The sequence below is a fragment of the Ruditapes philippinarum genome, unplaced genomic scaffold (assembly GCF_026571515.1).
Source record: "Ruditapes philippinarum isolate M1 unplaced genomic scaffold, ASM2657151v2 ctg2134_1_1_1_1, whole genome shotgun sequence".
Lineage (NCBI taxonomy): Eukaryota > Metazoa > Mollusca > Bivalvia > Venerida > Veneridae > Ruditapes > Ruditapes philippinarum.
In genome coordinates, this window is record NW_026862004.1 from 88,500 (window position 1) to 109,955 (window position 21,456).

General features: G+C 32.1%; 1 protein-coding gene and 1 long non-coding RNA gene across 2 annotated transcripts in view; both read left to right on the plus strand.

The window, feature by feature from the left end:
• LOC132717590 (E3 ubiquitin-protein ligase rnf213-alpha-like) overlaps window positions 1-17,618 on the plus strand; it is a 32,765-nt gene extending 15,147 nt beyond the window's left edge. The window contains exons 7-17 of the mRNA XM_060701083.1: window positions 323-545; window positions 990-1,160; window positions 1,469-1,531; window positions 3,106-3,215; window positions 3,651-3,785; window positions 11,154-11,316; window positions 13,996-14,063; window positions 15,308-15,443; window positions 16,260-16,453; window positions 17,136-17,312; window positions 17,537-17,618. Coding sequence (XP_060557066.1) covers window positions 323-545; window positions 990-1,160; window positions 1,469-1,531; window positions 3,106-3,215; window positions 3,651-3,785; window positions 11,154-11,316; window positions 13,996-14,063; window positions 15,308-15,443; window positions 16,260-16,453; window positions 17,136-17,312; window positions 17,537-17,618 — 1,522 coding nt within the window. The remainder of the gene's footprint in view (window positions 1-322; window positions 546-989; window positions 1,161-1,468; window positions 1,532-3,105; window positions 3,216-3,650; window positions 3,786-11,153; window positions 11,317-13,995; window positions 14,064-15,307; window positions 15,444-16,259; window positions 16,454-17,135; window positions 17,313-17,536) is intronic.
• A 735-nt stretch (window positions 17,619-18,353) lies between these two features.
• Window positions 18,354-21,361, plus strand: LOC132717594 (uncharacterized). Its single transcript, XR_009623970.1, has 3 exons — window positions 18,354-18,472; window positions 18,696-18,887; window positions 21,228-21,361. It is a non-coding gene; the product is annotated as an uncharacterized LOC132717594 (long non-coding RNA).
• The last annotated feature ends 95 nt before the right edge of the window (window positions 21,362-21,456 follow it).

Here is a 21,456-nt window from a genome sequence, read left to right on the forward strand (position 1 = left end):
TTTCTCATAAATTACAAAAGCTATAGACTTGAAACATTATAGGATGATAGATCTTATTGATAAAAAGTGCAGTACACAGAAACTGCTGCTCTGCACTTCTTATTTTTGAGTTATTGCTCTTTGCTAATTTTCATATTTCATTTTTGTCCTGGTCATTCTCCTAAAGTATATTGTTCAAAAAGCGACACACCCGACTCGCGGAGTTCTAGTTATTTAAACTTATTTATGTATTGTCTTTCCGAGATCAACTCAGTGAATATTGTGAACCATGTTACTTTTACTGTTATATATAATACTATGTATAATTCAATAATACTTGCAGTTGCCAGGAAGTTATTATTGAAGCCGTTACCCTTGAAAAAGACATCGCCAGAAATCTTGCACTTAAGGAAAACGTTTACATGATGGTTGTTTGCATTGAGCTGCGTATTCCATTGTTTCTCGTTGGTAAGCCAGGAAGCTCAAAATCGCTTGCCAGACTCATAGTAGCCGATGCCATGCAAGGCAGTTCATCTAAAAACGAGCTTTTCAAAGACATGAAACAGGTTTAAATTACACAACATAAGATATCTTGAGATAAATTAAAATTATTTTCCATGCTTGTGACAATCATTATTTAGTCTTTAGTACACTTGTAATGAAAACATAAGTTCTATGAAAAACGAAGAATCAGTTATGTCTAAAGTATCAAAATCAGTTTGAAGTATCCTTTCAGTCTCCAACATATGGATTGTTATCTATTAAGATTGTTTAACTTTGTCAAGTTTGTGTCATGAAAGCATGGAAACAAATTTATACATACGCTGATAATAAGGTGATATTTGCATGTAATGTTTAGATCTGTTTTGCACATTGTTAATACATAATTTTGCATAACTGTTGATAAAACCAGCTTTAATGAGATAACTACATAATAAAACTATATGTTGTTTTGCGATAAGCATTGGTAAGACCACACAAGCCAATGAGAGTTATTGTTTATATTCCAGGTGCAGATGCTTTCTTTCCAATGTAGCCCGCACTCTACACCTGCTGGTATCTCTACGACGTTTAGACAATGTGCTCAATTTCAAAAGAATAACAATCTTGATAAGTTTATATCGGTTGTTGTACTGGATGAAGTGGGCTTGGCAGAGGATAGTCCGAAATTACCACTGAAGGTTGTTTTTTATGTAAACAGAAAGTTGTGCATGCACAAATTGTAGCATTCTAAAACTATTTTCCCTCCGGTTCATTCAAAATCTTACTTTAAAATCCTTTAAAAATTATAAGCAATTTACGCCCGGTCATAAGAATTGAATAATACCATTATGTTTAGACAAATCATAACATGATGCTGATAACGTCATTCATAATATTATGACCAATGATTAGGGCAATAAATTCATATCGTAGGTTTTTCAAATACATGTATGTGTAGTTATATTATTTATTAATCATATACGTTTTAATTTCTATAATTCTTTAGACATTGCATCCTCTCCTGGAAGACGGATGTCAAGGAGACGAGGAACCAGAGCCATACAAAAAGGTTACAACGATATTTGTCCCTTATCTTATCGAAGAAAAAGGAAGATATGGCAATAGGCTCCGCCCATTGGTCCTTCCGTCCGCCCGTCACACTTTCGTGTTCAGCCCATAATTGTCATTGTCAAAGGACTTTAAAACAACTTGGCAAAAATTATCTGACACAAATATTCACTATATTGAGACCATGTGTCATGCGCAACATCCAGTTGCCTACCTCTCAGGTCAAGGTTACAGTTAGTCGTCAAAGATTAACATAGTCTGTTTAAGAATATAGAATTTATTTTACTTCAAGTGAACATTTTTCATCCATCAGAGGATTTTAAAAATATTTGGCATAAATGTTGACAATAATGAGACCATGTGTCATGCACAACACCCGGCCTTTGTCTCCAAGGTCAAAATGACTTTTATAGGGTTTATTTTGTGTGCATTTTATAATGATTGTATGTTTCACTATTTGGCATAAATGTTTTAAATATTGAAACCTTGTGAAATACGCAACAGCCAGACTCCTGCTTTAAATGTCAAGGTCACACCTGAGTGTCAAAGCCTTACATTGTCCGTGCTAGTGTATTTTTTGTGTGCGGTATGTAACTTTTTCATAAATCAAGGGATTTTAAAATACTTTGGCACTAATATTATCAATAATAAGAAGACATATGATGCCAACACATAGACCCTACCTTAAAGGTCAAGGTGACACTTGTAGGTCAAAGCTTAAAACAGTCGGTTAAAAGGGTATGATGCCAAGTAAGGCCCATGCAAATAAAATGTCATTGGTGAATTGCCTACATACCTTGATTGATTATTGTCAATGATGAAATAGACCATATCCTGAATTGATTTTTGTATTTGTCACATTTTGTGGCTTTGAAATAGTGATAACAAGTATACAAATGTATTTATGCATACACATACACAATAATCATATCCGTACCATACCTTAATATTTGCACAATTTTATGCCTCATGCAAATTTTTCCTTAGGCGAAGGAATTCTTCTATCCTTATAACCTCAACTTTTTGAAAAACATATAGTCGAGCTATTGTCATGAACTTCTCGTTGATATTGATTAACCTTTTCGTCAAGTTTCTCAGTAGCTCTAACAGTTTCCTGTTTACCTTAATCTGGTAAACATGTTATTTGTTACAAAAAGACGACAGATTTAAAAAGGGCAGATGGTCCTTAATATATAAGTTATGCTCCTTTAGCACTTTGATTGTTTTTCCCTGGTTAATCTTTTTGTCTGAACTTTTTCTCAGAAAGTGTATAAGGTATTCACTCCATTCCTTTAAAACTGTAAGTTTTAAATAATAACACAAATTAAGATAATCATAACAATCTTTTTTGCACTGTTATTGCTATTTTCCTTTTTTCATAAGTCCATTTCTCATATATTGTCCAATTTTTCAAACGTTCAATACTTGCTTATATCAAAAAGGTATCCTTAAGATTTATTTTGCACAGTTGCGTTTCTTTTTGTTAATAGATTTTTTTGTTTAACCATTTTATGGTACATTTCTCATATAGTTTCTAAAATAATAACCGTAAACTTTGAATATTTTACTATCTAGGTTGGTTTTATCGGAATATCCAATTGGGCACTTGATCCTGCTAAAATGAATCGTGGTATTTTTGTTCAGCGTGGTGTTCCAGACTCGTCTGAATTAGAGACAACTGCAAGGTAGGTACAAAGGAAATGTAGATTGATAATTAAAAAGTATAATAGTGTTTTGTGTTATGATTGTTATTTGCCTAAAACTTTTACAATGTTTTAATTTCCGAATTGATTTTCTTCTTTTAAATTATGCTTGCTATGAAACGTTAAGTTTGATCATGATAAAATTAAAAAAATATAGATAATAGAGTGTTCTTATTCTAAGGTTTTGTCGTGTTCTATAATAAATACATTGATTTTTCTTCTCAGCTAGTTAATATGCATTGAAACATTGACAAAAATCATGCATATAGTTCTTGTACCGGCAATGTCCATCATTTTAGTGTACATATGAATTGTCAATTCCGAAATAAGTTTATGAAAATCGTAACAGCTGACTAATAGCAGGACAAAACAAAAACATAAGTTCTGTAATACATCATTTTACTTTTACACTTTTAGGGGAATTTGTCAGAAAACGATTGCCTTTCCTGGCATGGAAAAACTAGTACACGAGTTAGCAGGGGCTTATCTGAAAGTCTTTCAAATGGCAACTGAAACAAAACGCGAGTTTTTCGGACTCAGAGACTTTTACTGGTAAGAAAAAACATAAATATACAATTTGATCTTATGACTCTAACAAAATAAAAGTCCAACCGTTTTTTCCTGCTAATGTTTTTTTTTGTTAATGAATTATATACTTCTTCTAAAAATTGTATTATGAAGAAGTGTTCATATTTCTTATCTGTTTAAGTGTCGCGAAACTTAAGCAATTTGTTTTTGTATTAACTTATTAATTAATAAGTAAATACATTAATCAATCATTTAATTAAGTCATTCATTTATTCATTGTTTATTGATTTATTTAATTATATACATCACATTTATAACATACATTAAAAAACAGGATAAAACATGTTTGCAAAGAATTCAATAAGAAATAGAGGAGATTATACAAAGTTATTAAAATATAGAATTGTGTCCTCAAAATTAAACAATCATGAACGTTGCTAATTTGTCTTATACAGTGCATACATAATAAAGAAAGATATAGAAACGAAATTAATATAAACAACATTTTATAAGCTCGGCTTTCTTTTGAGAAAAAAGAAAACAAATTACAAATAAAATAGAGGTATCGTAGCAGTAATATTGGCGTTGCCGTTTCCGTTGCCGGCCGCAAACTTGTACCTTGATCATTATTTTTTAAGTTATAGGTGTATTGTCCTTTATATTTGGCCAAACCAACCTTTAGGACAAGACCTTTAATAAGGCAGACTAACCTTGATCTTCAGTCATAGATTACCTTGACGTCAAGGTCTAATGTCTAAAATTTGCTTGTTTATTTGCTATAAGTTGCTGAAATTTTGTTATTGATGCATGGATTGCCTTCAAACCTGAGCACGAAATTCTTTAACTATAGTCTTCAAGTTACACTGACCTTTAATGTCAAATGTCTAAATTTTGCTTTTTGTGCCCCAATATTTGTGGCGGGCATTTAGATTTACCCTTGTCCGTCCATCCGTCCGTCCTTCCGTCCGTCCGTCCGTCCGTTCTCTTTTGTGTCGCACGTAACTCAAAAAGTATTTGACCTAGAGTCATGAAACTTTACAGGAATGTTGATCAGCATGTGTAGTTGTGCACCTGGGTATTTTTGTCTGGATATTTTTAGTATTTTTAGAGTTATTGCCCTTGACTTAGTAAAATTTTGCAATTTGCAACTTGTGTCGCATGTAACTTAAAAGGTATTTGACCTAGAGTCATAAAACTTTACAGGAATGTTGATCAGTATGTGTAGTTGTGCACCTGGGTATTTTCGTCTGGATATTTTTTAGTATTTTTAGAGTTATTGCCATTGACTTAGTAAAATTTTGCAATTTTTCAACTTGTGTCGATTGTAACTCAAAAAGTATTTGACCTAGAGTCATGATACTTTACAGGAATGTTGATCAGCATGTGAAGTTGTGCACCTGGGTATTTTCGTCTGGATATTCTTAGTATTTTTAGAGTTATTGCCCTTGACTTAGTAAAATTTTGCAATTTTCAACTTGTGTCGCATGTAACTCAAAAAGTATTTGACCTAGTGTCATGATACTTTACAGGAATGTTGATCAGCATGTGTAGCTGTGCATCTTGGTATTTTCGTGTGGTTTTATTTAGTATTTTTAGAGTTATTGCCCTTGACTTAGTAAAATTTTGCAGTTTTCAACTTGTGTCGCATGTAACTCAAAAAGGATCTGACATAGAGTCATGAAACTTTACAGGAATATTGGCCAGCATGTGTAGTTGTGCACCTGGGTATTTTCGTCTGGATTTATTTAGTATTTTTAGAGTTATTGCCCTTGACCTAGAAAATGTTTGCAATTTTCAACTTGTGTCGCATGTAACTCAAAAAGGATTTGACATAGAGTCATTAAACCTTATGGGAAGGTTGCCCAGCATATTAAGTTTTGCTCCTGGGGTTTCGCTTGTGGATTTATCCAGTATTTTAGAGTTATTTCCCTTGACTTAGTAAAAACTGTTTCATTATGTTGTTATTTGTCCCTTGAGTGCTTGAGTTAAAATCGACCAACTTTACAGGAATAATGACCAACATCACTAAATTACAGGAATAATGATTCACATCACTGTTAAGCTATGAACCTGGAACTTTGCATGTGGATTTTTTCAGTTTTGTTAGAGTTATTGCCCTTGACTTACAGAAGTATAAATTTGCAATTTTCAACTTGGGGTTTGCTTGGGGATTTATTCAGTATTTGTAAAGTTCTTGCCTTAGTAAAAAGATTTTTAGTTTTCAAAAAATATTTGACCTAGAGTCATAAGATTGACAGAACAGTGGCGCGGTGGGGGCACCCGTGTCCTATGGACACATTTCTAGTTTCTTTAATGTTGCTATTTATGAATCGATTGTTTTCAAACTTGAGCATGATGATCTTTTAGGATAGACCTTTCAGATAACTATACATACAATAACCTTCACTTATAATCGCCCTTTGTTCATTTTTATACTTAAAACTTTGTCCGGGACATAACTCTGAAATTATAAATTGTATCAACATAAAACTGTGTAGGTAGATATATCTCATTGGGTTAAAGTGCAGCGCAAAAGAACCATCACTCGTCTATGTCTTATTTTGGAGTTATTGCCCTTTTTTCATTTTTACACTTTGAACATAACTCTGACACTATACACTGTATATGAAACCACAAGAGGTATCAACAAGAGAAAAAGTCGGTTTTTATAGAGTAAAAGTGCAGTGCAAAGAACAGTATCGTTGCCTTTCCTAATTTTGGAATTACTGCACTTAGAAGTTTGTCCAGGAAATAACTCTGAAACTACAAGAGGTATACATTTCTGTGTCCAAAACGTATTCGGGAAGCAGCACTCGGTTCAATCGGTTCTTGGTTTTGCTGTAACTGCCCATAACTTTGTTATTATTGAATAGATTGACCTTATATTATAACAGAACATACTTTGGGTTAAGAGCTTTATGAATATTAACTCAAATAAACATTGGCTCTTTTATGACCTTGTTAATGAATTTTTGCTGATTTTTGGCCGGGTTGCATTGGTGCAATTTCGGGTTATAGTATGGTGAATTTTGGGCGGCGGGCGGTGGGCGGCGGGCGGGCGAGAGAAAAACTTTCGAAACTGTTTTCTCTAACTACTTATCACAGCCTCTTGATATTTGGCATACTGCATTGACTCGTGGTCCAATACCGTGGGATTCGATTTCAGGTCTGTCGCTCATTCACTTCTTGTTTATCGACTTAATTAAATTTTCAACATAAATGGTCAATGGTAACAGTTTTCTCAGCAAGTACATATCACAGCCTCTTGTTATTTGGCATACAGCATTGACACATAGTCCCATACTGTGTGATTTGGTTTCAGGTCTGTCGCTCACCCACTTCCTGTTTACCCACTTAATTAAAATTTCGACATTAATGGACAGTGGTAGGAAATTTTCGTAACAGTTTTCTCAGCAAGTACTCATCACAGCCTCTTGATATTTGGCATACAGCATTGAAACAGGGTTTCATACTGTGGGATTATATTTCAAGTCTGTCGCTTATCCTTTTCCTGTTTATCAACTTAGTTAAATTTCCGACATAAATGGACAATGGTAGGAGGAAATTTTTGGCCGGGTTGCATTGGTGCAAATCCGGGTTATAGTATGGTGAATGTCGGGCAGCAGGCGGTCGGGCGGGGAAAATATTTTCGTAACAGTTTTCTCAGCAACTACTTATCACAGCCTCTTGATATTTGGCATACAGCATTGACACATGGTCCCATACCGTGGGATTTGATTTCAGGTTTGTCGCTTATCCACTTCCTGTTAATACACTTAGTTAAATAAGTTAAATTTTTCGACATTAATGGTCAATGGTAGTAAATTTTCGTAACATTGTTATCAGCAACTACTTATCACAGCCTCTTGATAGTTGACATACAGCATAGATACATAATCCCATACCGTGGGATTTGATTTCAGGTCTGTCGCTCATCCACTTCCTGTTTATCTACTTAGTTGAATTAGTTAACTTTTTCGACATTAATGGTCAATGGTAGGAAATTTTCGTAACAGTTTTCTCAGCAACTATTTATCACAGCCTCTTGATATTTGGCATACAGCATTGACACATGGTCCCATAACGTGGGATTCGATTTAAGGTGTGTAGCTCATCCACTTCCTTAAATTAATTAAATAAGATTAATTAAATTTTTGACATTCATGGGTCAATGGTAAATTCTTTCGTAACATCACAGACTCATGATATTTGGAGTACAAATGCAACCTGGCCTGTTCTGTCTTTGACCCATTTTTTACTATAATTGTCTGTAACTTAGTAAATTATAAATGGATTATCTTCATACTTTGGCAAAACAACATTTTAGACAAAACCTTCAAAAGATTGAATGGATCTTGACCTAGAGCTTTAAATGACATTCACCGTCAGTGTCTAATTATTTGAGTTTGGATTAATTGTCATAATCTTGTTAGTTATGTTCGGATTATATTTAAACTTAGACACAACAAGACTTGCTACCATTAAACATATTGAAAAATTTAAAAGTGACATTGATCTTAAATTGACCCTTACTGTTAAGGTTAAATGAATGAAATTATCTTGTTTTTCTGTAACTGGCTATAACTTTGTTATAAATCCCCTTCCGCAGAGCGAGGATAGAAATATAGTCATTGACTCCATCTGTCAGTCCATCTCTCCGTCCGTCCGTAACATGTTTGTGTCCACTCCATAACTTATAAACTAAAAAGTTTTGAAATAACCTGGCACATGTGATCACCATTATAACACTATGTGCAGAGCACGTTTATTAAGTCACTACTCTACCCTCAAGGTCAAAGTCACACTTAAAAGTCCAATGTTTAAAGATGTATTTTTCATGTCTCCTTAACAACTTATTGACAATTCAAAGGTTTTATGATTTAATCCCCTTTGATAAAGGAAGGAGTGAATCATAGGAATGGCCTCTTTCTGTCTGTCTGTTAGTCTGTTCGTCCGTCCGTAGTATTTTTGGTTACGCACCATAACTTTTAATCCACGGAAACAAATCTAAATAACTTTACACAAGTTATCGCCATTGTGAAACGACGTGCAAAGCGCAATAATTGTGTTGCTTCCCAAAGGTGAAGATAACACTTAAAGGTCAAATGTTGTCTGCTTCTTAACTTTTAAACTACTTGAAAGTTTTTAAAATGACTTTGCACAAATGGTCACCATAATGATATGATGTGATTAGTGCAATATTCAGAGTGCTACCCCTAAGGTCTAGGTAACACATAGAGGTCAAATGTTAAATGTCAACAATTTTGTGTCGTCTTCATAACTTTTTTACTACTAAAATTTTCAATTATATTGGCACAAATGATCACCATTATCGCTTACAATAAATTTATTTTTTATAATGTATTTTGAAGGCTTTAAATGTATGTTTACAATAGTGTGAGAAGATTCACTTTTTAGCTTGACTTATAAATACAGCATTTATATGTCCAGAATTATCTGCCCCTTAAAATTTGCATTTTCCTTATTTATTCTGTTACTTTCTTATTTCTTTACGGATTTACTTTAGATTTTAATTAACACCTACAGCATACGTTATTAGATTCATAAGTCTAGCCCCTCGGTAAGTATGATCATATTCATTTTCAAACTTGATTTATTTTAAAATCGTTTCACTTTTTTCATTTTTAAATTTTTCTCTTTTGCTACTATAAATGGTAAATATGTATAATTTTACTTTTGTGTTACTTAAATGATATCCAGTTTAGACTTTTAGATAATAACTCACATCATGTATGACAATGTTAATTAGTCTCGCAGTTTTATTTCAAAAGTAATCTTGTATTTAGTTAAAGTTTTTTTGTTTTCAAAAATATCATATTCTGGTGAAAACTTTTCAATTACCAGCACTAAATGTAACTATTGGGACAGTATGAGATTCATACAACTTTGCAAAAGCTTGATATTGAAAATAAATCCACTCTGTTTGCTGCCTGTAACAATAATAGAAAAGTCACGGTTTTCGTATAAAACTTATACACTCATTTCATTTGATGTATTTTAACAAAAAACTGATATAGACGTAATTATCAAAAGATTTCTAGAAAAAATAACATTGAATTTACTTGCCTTTGTACACATCAAACTACCAGCACACCTGCTATGTAGTTCATGTAATTAACAGTACAGTAAAGCAGTGTGGGATATTAACTATGCCTCTTTTAAATAATAAAATTTGTAAAACAATTAGGTCCATTCCGAATATTAATAACTTTGCCTTCGACATCAATTCTAGTATTTAGATCATTAAACGACATATGTGATAAGGCACAGTTATGATTAAAACAAGTCGACATCGAACTGGTCTGTAAATAATCTATCGCCTTTTACAAAATAATCGCATTACTGTTTAAGCTATTGCATCATAAAGTATTCGTCATAAATAATCTTTATTTATTAAATCGTTAGCCTGCTTCTGGTTTATGAAAGCACAATCGATTGGTAAATTGTTTTGTTTTTTGTCCGTTGTGTATAATATTTGTTAATGTTGAAAAATAATCCGTTGTATTACGTCCTTTTTTAAACCTTATTATCTTCATAATTTCAACAATCTAAGAAAGTTTACATATCCGTTATGAGCTATGGGATACAAGTGACTGGTAAGAGTATTATATAGTACAGGATGCAACATAGTTGAGATCAAGAACAAAATTTGAACACCGGTATCCCGTGAAAAAGTGATCCTTGTGAAATCGACAAAATTGGACATTTGCGATTACCAACTTCATATGTTTCTGCCCATTGAAGTGTTACGTATCGTTTATGTCAAAATGTTATATTTTTAGAAAAGGAAAAATCTAAGAAAGGAAATAAAGATGAATTTGGGCAGGAGACAAATATACTTTGTCATTTTAACTTTTCATTTTTATGATCCTGGAAGGGAGAGCATATTTTGACCGCTTTGTCCATCCGTCCGTCCGTCCCATTTCCTTGTCAAGACAAACTTACCCTTCATTTCATTTTTACACTTTGAATTTTGTCCGGATCATCTCTCTGAAACAATGAGAGATATATAAAAAACTTTGTTGGTAAATAGATCTCATGAAGTAGAAGCTCAGTGCGAAAGACCCATAATTCTGCCTTGCCTTTTTTGTGTTTCTGTCTTTTGTTTTTTCTTTACACTTTGAACTTTGTCCGGGACATAACTCTAAAACTCTATTTGAAAAGGAAACGTTTCTAAGAATTTAAAAAATTGACACATACATTTGACGTAGCCCAGTCGGCATTTATGTGCTAGGTCCTATTATTTCAAAAATAAAACTGTTATTGTTTTTTTTTTAATCTCCGATACTGTTAGATACTGTTTGATAAATATATTGCCTTTCAAACGTTGATGTGTGGATGAATTATCAAACACGATTTTCTTTTTTACAGTCTTATGAAAATGATCAACAAGTTTTGCGATGATTCAAAGGGATTGCCGTCTTTTCATCAGTTACAGTTTTCCCTGACGAGGAACTTCAGTGGCCTCGAAACCTTTAACCCGGTTGACATTTTCATCAACGAAACAAACTCAAGCGTGCCAATCAAATCTTTGGTAAAATCCTATAGATCAGAATTTCTTAATTGTAAAACAATTGATAATATATCATTCAGCGAGGGCTGGTCATTATTTAATATGTGTTTTTATGTATTTTAAAGACTGTAACATGCCCTATTTATAAATCTTACTCATCAAAATATCAAAAGAAATAGCAAGTTTCCATATAAAAGGCTCTAAAACATGTATTGCAAAATAGAATGTTGACTTGGATAGGAGTTTAACCATTACCCTCTCCTTACCATCGACATCAATGGGCTTGTGTGGTCGGTTTGACCCAAATATAATATATGAGCTTTGGATCCTTTAATAAAAAAGTAAAACCATGGGTACTTTGTTTCGAAAATTAATGAAAGAGTGACTAATTCTGGCATATAATCGGTTTTAACATATTATTTCGCTGAACTATACCTGTTTGTAAGTAATGGTATAAATTTCCATATTTGTTGTAAATATTTGTTATGAGTAATTGTTTTATGCTGGGTCTTTTTGACCCAGCTAACCCCGTCTGCTAAATATTTTATTTTCATTTTATTAATATGACACGGTTATACTATTTTATGACTCACTAAATTATATCCGCTGTTTAATTTCTAAGAGCGCAGTTTCTTACAGAATATAGCGTTTAACAAATTAAATCTGTACGACTCAGATGTCTGAAACCTCCCCCCCCCCCAAAAAAAAGCGGATAATGATAAGTTGGCTCTTTGTTCATAATGTGTCGGAATAATCATACAATTTAATCTGTTGTTTTTGTTTTCGACAGCGATACATTGTTTAAGAGTTTAGTGTAAATACCAGGTATGTGAACATTTTTTTTTCAAAGCTGTTGCTGTTTGTCTAAAATGTCTATACATATACATGGCAAATCATTCAGATAAATATTTTATTATGGTGAGAGTTTAAGGAATTTGCATCAGTTTAGGAAAGATACTGTTGTTGTGTTCAGCGTTTATTGTTTGGACAAAAGAATATTGTTCCCATGAAGGGAGTTTTGAAGTTATGTTAAATCAAGTTTACTTGTAGTGATCTTTGTTAGTCTGGTTTTTTATTTGTATTTAATTGTTTTTGTTGTTGCATTATATTATTTGAAAAGATACATTTGGTTGGATTTTATTGAGTGATTTTGTCTTGTCAAAATTCTCTTAGTAGATGCTTTGGTTTTGAAGATATTTATAAATAATGGGTTTGTTCGTTTAAGTTGTTTAAATTGTTTACTGATGTGATAAAGATGCTGCAAAGTTAACATCTTTGGTTGAATGTTTATGTTTATATTGTATCTTAGAATTGTTAAGTAATTCATTGTGTGTTTATTATTTCATTGCGATGCTATTGTTTTCATTGACCCAAGTTGTATACGACTTTGGTCTACCCTGTAATAAGAAAAGAGACAAAGTATTATTCCTTCTACCTTCAACACACAGTGAAATAATATTGCAGTTGAAAGGTCCATTTGCAAACACGTTTGACTACACTGTTAAGGAAGGTGAGAAGTTAGGGGTGTAAAACATAAATCTTCTGAAGAAATACAAAGAGCGAGAAAATTATTGCAAGTGTAGCTGAAATAGAATCAGTAAAGCGATAAGATACCCGGATTGTAAAGGTGAAACTTAAATACCCAGCAGTGGTAACGGGGTAAAGAAACATCGACAGAAGTAAATGTTAATGATAAATGTTATCACTATCACACAAACAAAAATCGTGAATCTCAAAATATATAGTAGAGTATTAATTGTGGTTAAACACAGTTGGATTTTTTCTAAGTAGGGGACACATTGTCTAGAAAATAACCGGTTGTGATGATATTAAATCTAAGGAAGGGTTAAGTAATAAAACTATAACCAATTCCAAACATCTGGAGACAGAGAAGCATCGCCTAGCGTATATTTGGAATAGTCTCAGTTGAATACTCATTTTCACGAAAGACAAATACACACATGTTAGGCTCAAGCCGCAAACAACTGATGATGAACGAAAATTATTATATTGCAACAAAATAAAGAACTCAAAATGAATTACTTTAAAACTCACAGTACAAACAACACATATTCAACAAAAATGTTACATTGACATCAGAAAACCACTTAAACCACAACAACCAATGTTTACAGACATTTTAAAATCAGTAGCATCTATTAATAAATTCTTGACGAGACAGTATCAATAAAATATACTTAGGCAAACAAGTACATTTCAATAATAATATAATGCAACAACGAACACAACTAAATACAACCGAACCAGATCAGATATGATCACCACACATGAATTGAACCGAATTCAACACGACCACAAAACAACTTTTTTAAAGAACAATATTCTCTTCTCTAAAAATGAACGCTTCACATTCAATGCGTGCCTTATCTAAACTGACGGTAACGTCCCCATAAAAACAAGCATGACATTTGTTATCTTTACGTTTTGAAATTACATGTATATAAAGAGTATACACAAATCAAATTGCGAGTAGCAACAAATTTAAAGCTTACTGTTCATTGAAACACGATATTTACACTACTCTTCAAAGCATGTAAACAATGGAAAAAAAAATACATTAACCTGCATAGTTATACATCATGTTAATATTATTCAATATGTGATATTCTAATTAAATGCCCGTTCAATAAAAACATTTCAATTGGTTTTATATTGATGTGTGGTTGTCTTTTTTTTCAGCCACAAAAAAATGACCCTGATTGTTCTTTCAGAGGTCTTATAAAGTCTTGCCTATCAGATACAAACAGGTAATAAAGTTTAGAAATTACGGACGTAATAAAGAATATCATCGCAATCGACATAAAAATATACATATTGCAAGTACTTGAATATTGTTATTGTGCCCCCACTTTGGGGGAGCATTTAGATTTACCCTTGTCCGTCCGTCCGTCCTTCCGTCCATCCGCGCGTTCTCTTTTGTTTAGCACGTAACTCAAAACGTATTTGACCTAGAGTCATGAAACTTAACAGGAATGTAAATCAGCATGTGCAGTTGTGCGCCTGGGTATTTATGTGTGGATTTCTTTAGTATTTTTAAAGTTATTGTCATTGACTTAGTAAAAATTTGCAATTTTCAACTTGTGTCGCATGTAACTTAAAAAGAATTAAATAGAGTCATGAAACCTTACGTGAATGTTGCTCAGCATATGTTGTTGTGCACCTTTTCGCTTGTGGATATATACAGTATTTGTAAAGTTATTGCCCTTGACTTAGTAAAAACCGTTTCATTATGTTCTGTTATTTGTTCCAAGTTTACAGGAATAATGATCAACATCACTAAATTACAGGAATAATGATAAACATCACTGTGAAGCTATGCACCTGGGACTTTGCATGTTGATTTTCTTTCAGTTTTGTTAGAGTTATTGCCCTTGACTTACAGTAGTATAAATTTGCAATTTTCAACTTGTTCATGCATAGCTCAAAAAGTATTTGACTTGTAGGCCTGAAAATTTACAAGAATGTTGGTAAGCATGTGTACTTATTCACCTTGGGGTTTCCTTGTGGATTTATACAGTATTTCTTAAGTTCTTGCCATTTACTTAGTAAACGATTTTAAGTTTTCAATTTGTGGCCAAGTAGTCCAAAAATATTTAACCGAGAGTTATAAGATTGACAGAACAGTGGCGTGTGGGGGTATCTGTATCCTATGGACACATTTCTAGTTTCATTAAAATTTAACGAAAACTTAGTTTTATAATCTTCCTCGTTGTCTGAACATGTATTACAAATAATACAATATTTGAAGCAGATATTATATAAAGTGAGACATGTATTGAATCAAATTCTCTTTTTAATTACAACTCGCATTGAATTAACAGATACCAAATTAGAAAAAATAATGCATTTATCAAATGTAAAATTCTAAAATTAATAGGTAAGTGATATTAAATATAAATTAAATTTGCTAGTTTTGTATTAGCTTTCCTGTGCAGGTGAGTACAAGAAATTATACTTTTTCATTTCTAATATTTTTTTTCTATGTACACAGTCGTCATTTGCTTCTGATAACTGAGAATTACAGCGCTCTTTCAACGTTTCAACAACAATTTCTTGAAAGAAAAACTCACTTAAAGCCAAAGACAATTTTCGGAAGCAGTTTTAGACGCGACCAAGAATATACACAGGTATTCTTTTATTTTCATTCCTGCCATATGTCATAAAATCGAATAAAGGTGTAATTATAATTCTAAGATAAAAGAAGCTGTTAAAATATTGTATTTTCATTGGTCTTTGGAAAAGGAAAACAGAAAAAACATGCATAGAACATGTTAAAACGTGAAAGGACATAGCAAGTTTATGTAAAAGGGAAATACTTGTGACAGATGAAGCGTGATCGCGACAAACGTTTGAAAATTAAATATTTACAAGTTAGAAACAAACGAAGTATTTACAAATGTAGTTGCAAAAGTGCCTAGATTATCCTGTATTGCTCATCAAACATATTTTATTCACTAGAAAATGCTTTTATTCATTTCAGTTTTTATATTTATTAATATTCTATCATAAGCCTAAAACATGTGTGAATTATCGTGTTGTTTTTGCTTTGACTCAATCAACAATGTTAGCAAGAGAAAATTCATATTAACGTCTATTTACAGATTCATGCTCAATAACAGAGACATTCTATGCTATAAATCCTTTGAAATTAGACCATAATTTTATGGAAGCAACAAATATAACTGTTGAATAATATAGAAAAAAAAATCATAAAATATAGTTTCATACACTAAAGTAGACAACGTCTGCCTGCAAATATGATAAGCTATTTATTTTTTAAAAAAAAGAGGGTCACAGGGTCACTGATTATTCATTTCTGTAAAACGATTTAGACATAAGGAACTATTTTTCACAAAATTTATATTTGCAATGTAAGCCAGAGTCTGCACATATTGTAAGATTTGAGTTCGTGGTTTAAAAGATGACACTGTTTTACATTTAAGGTTTGCAGAAATATCAACAGAATTAAAGTTTACATGGAAACTGGAAATACGGTAATACTGTTGAATTCTGAAAACCTCTATGAAAGCCTCTACGAAGCTCTCAATCAGTACTATGTATCTTTTGGTGGACATAAATACGTTGATTTGGGACTTGGAACGCATCGAGTCAAGTGTCCGGTGCATGATAATTTCAAGTAAGTGTTATTTTTAATTAGGTTTGCATAAGGCTTTCCAGTGTTCCTTAATTCCTATAAAATCCTACTTTTTTTCCGTTTGGCTTAAATTCCTAAAAATGGAATAATCAAAGGGCATTCCTAACAATGCCCTTTTTTTCGCTTAAATTCCTATTTCTTAAGCATCTTTTGTTATAAACATACTACTAACTTTGTAAATGTTTTCATTCAGAGAAAACAGTTAAAGGCAGTTTACCAGTGAATCAATTCGTATTAGGGTTTTTTGTTGTGACGGGATATCTAATTTACACCTGATAACTATGAAACACTGGTAGATTCATTTGCTATCACTAAACTATTGCATTAATAATGTTATCATAATTATTATTATTATTTTGTGTAAAATATGCAGAGTTTAGTCCATATCATGGGTGTTTGGGGCAATAGTTTAAAAGTTATTTTATGTTTCCTAAAATTCCTAGTTTTTATGTATTGCCCTAATATTTGCCTGAATATTTTTGTCAGAAGGTGCTGGACAGCCTGCAGCTTGCCTGAATACATTTTGATATTTATTGATTAAACTGTCATTGTGATCAATAGCAATAAATAGTGCCAAAACAACATTGTTGGAGAAACACCAATATAAATACAATTCAGTTATAGTGGGTTTTCAAATGTATAAATTATTTAAAATTACATTTAGACTGATTGTTGTGGCGGAAAAACAGACTGTCTACGACCAGTTTCCGATTCCACTTATAAATAGGCTTGAGAAACATCATTTGACATCATCTACCATGCTTGATGCTGACCAAATGGAACAGGCGGAGCTTTTGAAAGATTGGATAATGGAAAAAACAAAATTAGCACTGCCACAGGAGTTAGTTCCAATTTTTTATTATCTTGATTTACAGTATTCAACGATTACAAAGCTTAGATGCTATTAAGATTCGATAAATGAATCGAATACATTATTGTTAATTCGGTTCGTTATATACACAATTATTGAAATATGTAAAGAAGTCATATCGGTGTTATTTATATTTTTCATACTCCTACGAGACTCTGATACGTACGTATACTGGATATTTAACAATATTGAAGCCGAATGAAATGGAACTGGTCTCTAAAGAAACTGAGTATCATTCACATGCAGAATAATTATGTGATGAATAGTAATGAATAGTGCCAAAACAGCATGGTTGCAGAGTATATATGGATATGATTCTCCTTCTTGTATATTGTGTAGAATATTTTTGAAAGACCTTTCTTATAAAAAAACAAACTAAACATGATACTATTTGATGCTGTAAATCAATATTTTGTTATTATGCATTTTTGAGCACAAAATTATTCTATTTGATATATGCATGCCTATAAAAAAAACTATATTAAACGAAGCCGATTCTTAACACAATTCAAAAAGATTCAGCATTATTCTTAACAATATATTACTACCCTTTTATTTCATACCAATAGGTTTTAAGGTAAACACAATTCTCGTAAACATCTATATCAACAGATTTCGTATTCCTAAAAGTAGAGTTACTTATAAGTACAATTTGCATGTAATATGGAATTAATTGACTCTGAAAATCTAAACACGCCAGGTCGAATACATTTAGACTTTGATATAGAATCATTGGTATTTCAAAGTAAAAACGGGGCTAGACAGAGTTCAAGCAATTTGATAAGAGTTTTTTTTATGTATTCTGTATATTTAAAGGCTTAAATTGAAAAGGTTGGGTCAAATAATAATAAAATATTTGACGTTCATCTATTCCATCTTATAAGATGTAAAATGTATTTCTAAATGTGTTTGATATACTTTTGAGAACCTTTTCCTACAATCATGGTCATAAATTATAACATAACGATATTATCATTTTACCACATCTGTTATGAATTTAAAGGGTTTCTCCGAAGGAAAATGATATAGGGAAAATCATTATTGGTTACCATGATGACGCATGTTATGCTGTTGTATTAAATATATGGAATGAACTTAAATGCCAAGATGAAGATGAACATAAGCAAAAGGTAAAATGAATATAAATGTAAGTGTAAAATAAAAATATGGCAAGTTGAATTAGTTAAATCGTTTCAATCGTTTGTCTTAAAACTGCGCAATGTCATTGAGACGGTTCAGTAGAATATTTAATGTCAATTTAAAAGTTTCTTTTTGTTAATGCTTACTCAAGTATAGTGATTGGTTAAATCATATGCCACTACTTACTTGTTTATTTCGATTCCACTGACGCAGGTCATTATTGAAGCAAAGCAAATTCTTTTATGGTGCGCCACACCAGATGCTATTGTGCGATTGTGTTACAAAAATGCGACTGACGAAGGATTCATACAAGATACGTACTGGAAAGAGCAGGCTCATGAAAGTATATCGCAGTACCTAAAGTTTCAAATTTGTACAAGGAAAGGAAAACGCCTGCTAGCACAAGTAACTACCATTCCTCATATATAATGTAATCTGCTCTTGTACATATGAAACTAACTTCTTAATGTATAACAAACATACTTGCAATATAGTTTCTGTAATCAGTAGACAGAAAAGCATGGAAATAAAGAGTATCATACCCTTATATACATCTACGAAAAATTATAACTCATTCTTCTAAGGGCAAAAGTCTTCCGCCCTTGTAGTCAATTTGTATCATAAGGATACTCTATTTTCAACATTACAAGTTTCATCAATTGGCATCGTCTTTTTTCTGATAATTTACACATATTTGCAGTTTGTATGATTTCGTTTTTGGCGATATTTTAATTTTTAACCTACAGTTAAGTTTACAAGAATCGTTGGCCACATATGAGCCATTTTAACGTTAAAAGAAGTCCCCGACATAACATAAACACACAGGACTACCAGATAACTTCACAGCAGAACTATAAAAAACATTATAATGTCTATCAGAGTAACTTCTTTCGTCATAAAAGTTAATTACTATATTCAACTTAAGGCAATAAAGTAGTAGTGACGTAGGGCTGCTTTGCCGGTCATTAACTAGCTCAGGCCCTTCGTACAAATATTTGGTAGATCGTTGGGTTCAAATTGGTGAAGAAAACTTTATATTTAGGGTATTGTATTCTACTTATTTCCAAAGATTAATTACCATTTTATTAATAACAACATTTTACAAAACAATTACAATTTAACCATATGAAACACAAGATAGATATAACATCACTAACATGAAAACAATATAATATTATCATAGATAATTTATTATATATTAAAGAAATGCGTCTACACAAAGTGAGACGGAATGCAATGATGCATTACCGTACCCGTAAATGTCACTTTGTATAAACACTTATAAACGGAAAGTACATGTAACAATACAAATATAATAATAAAATAACGGGACTTTTAGTTATTGAATGACTGACGTAGAGAAGAGAAATATGTTTGACTTAATACGAGACCCAATTTGCATTTAAGGATTAAACATTGAATACAACAACCAGTATTAATTCATATTTTATTTATTAATGATAACCACCCTATGACAGTAACACCGCCAAAGAAAGAAGTACTGTATGAGAGCTACATTCATAATTTTTTTTTAAGATTTGCTTATAAAATAAAATTAAATTAACAGAAATGATAACCAATGTTATTTTGTGCAATTATGCAGTTTGAAGTGCAATGTACGGTAAATAAACAAAAATATCATTTTCATTCATGGCAATTAGAAATGACTTATCCCACTGGTACCGAAATCAAAGTTATGAAAAGTTAAATTTCTTGATAGTTTACTTTGGAGTAACTTCTTCTTCAGTTTCACCAAACATACGAACTCCTCTTCGGATGTCTCTAAATTCAAAATTTCACCATTTTTCTTGAGCCCGCTTGCGTTGAGCTCCACCCATTCATCATTTTTGGCGTATAGCTCGGTGTATGTGCGTCCGGCCGTCGCTCCCTCTGTGCGTCCGTCCAGAGTGGTACGGTCTTGATATGAAATCTTCATACCCTCTGATACCCTGTTAAAAATTCCATTTTATTTTGTTCAGTCCATTGTTTCTTCGTTTACGGAACATACATTCGTTTGCCTTTGAACCATTTACCGCTACTCATGGAATGGCACTCACGTGTCACATTGAAGATCTTATGATAACCGCCACATGAACACATCTACGGGTGTTTCAAAATTCCCAATTTTACCATAATAAGTATTACCATATTATGGTAAATGTTTTATAGTGTAACTTGCACTGTCTATTACCATCCATGAACAGTCTATTACCGTGCAACATGTTTAATGTTGTAATTTTGTGCATTCTTTAGGGATTCTCTATTTCTTTCTATTTTACAATTACAATATTGATTGCAATCCATCCATGCATGTGTCTATTTTATGATTTACCGTTAAAAACAAGAACTATGCTTACAAATTACATTTGTTTATGCAATCTTAGCTAATATAAATCTCAAACTAATAAATACATGAATATACTTGACCAGTCAGTAGACGATATTTGAGCTGTACACAAACCATGTTAAACTATCTATAAACTGATTGTAACTTAATTATTTGAATGTAAATGTCTAATGCAAATATCTTAAAGTTTGGTTAAGTGTATTTGAGAATACTGAACAGACATTATTTCACACTTAATAAAATAAATCAATGGAACAGATTTGATATCTCTAAACTCTTTATGTTTTGTCTTCAATAACAATCATGTCAAGATATAAATAAAAAAATAGTGATGAGATTCAAGTTTTGTAAAGTTTTAAATAAAAACAATATTACAATGTAGTTTTATCAATGCTAAGGTTACAACTCGAGCAAGGCTTTTGACATCTGTGCACCGTGAAGCGCTAAGTGAAGCATGTGAAATTCCAGAAAGCCAAATTTACATTTTGGAATCATTGACTACGTTTGATACCGAGCAGCAGTTCATTTCGAAAGTTCGGTATGTAGCATTAGCTATATGCAATGTATGTATTGTCAGCTGATATGTCTTCATTTAATTTCTTTTGCACCCGAAAGTGACAGATTGAT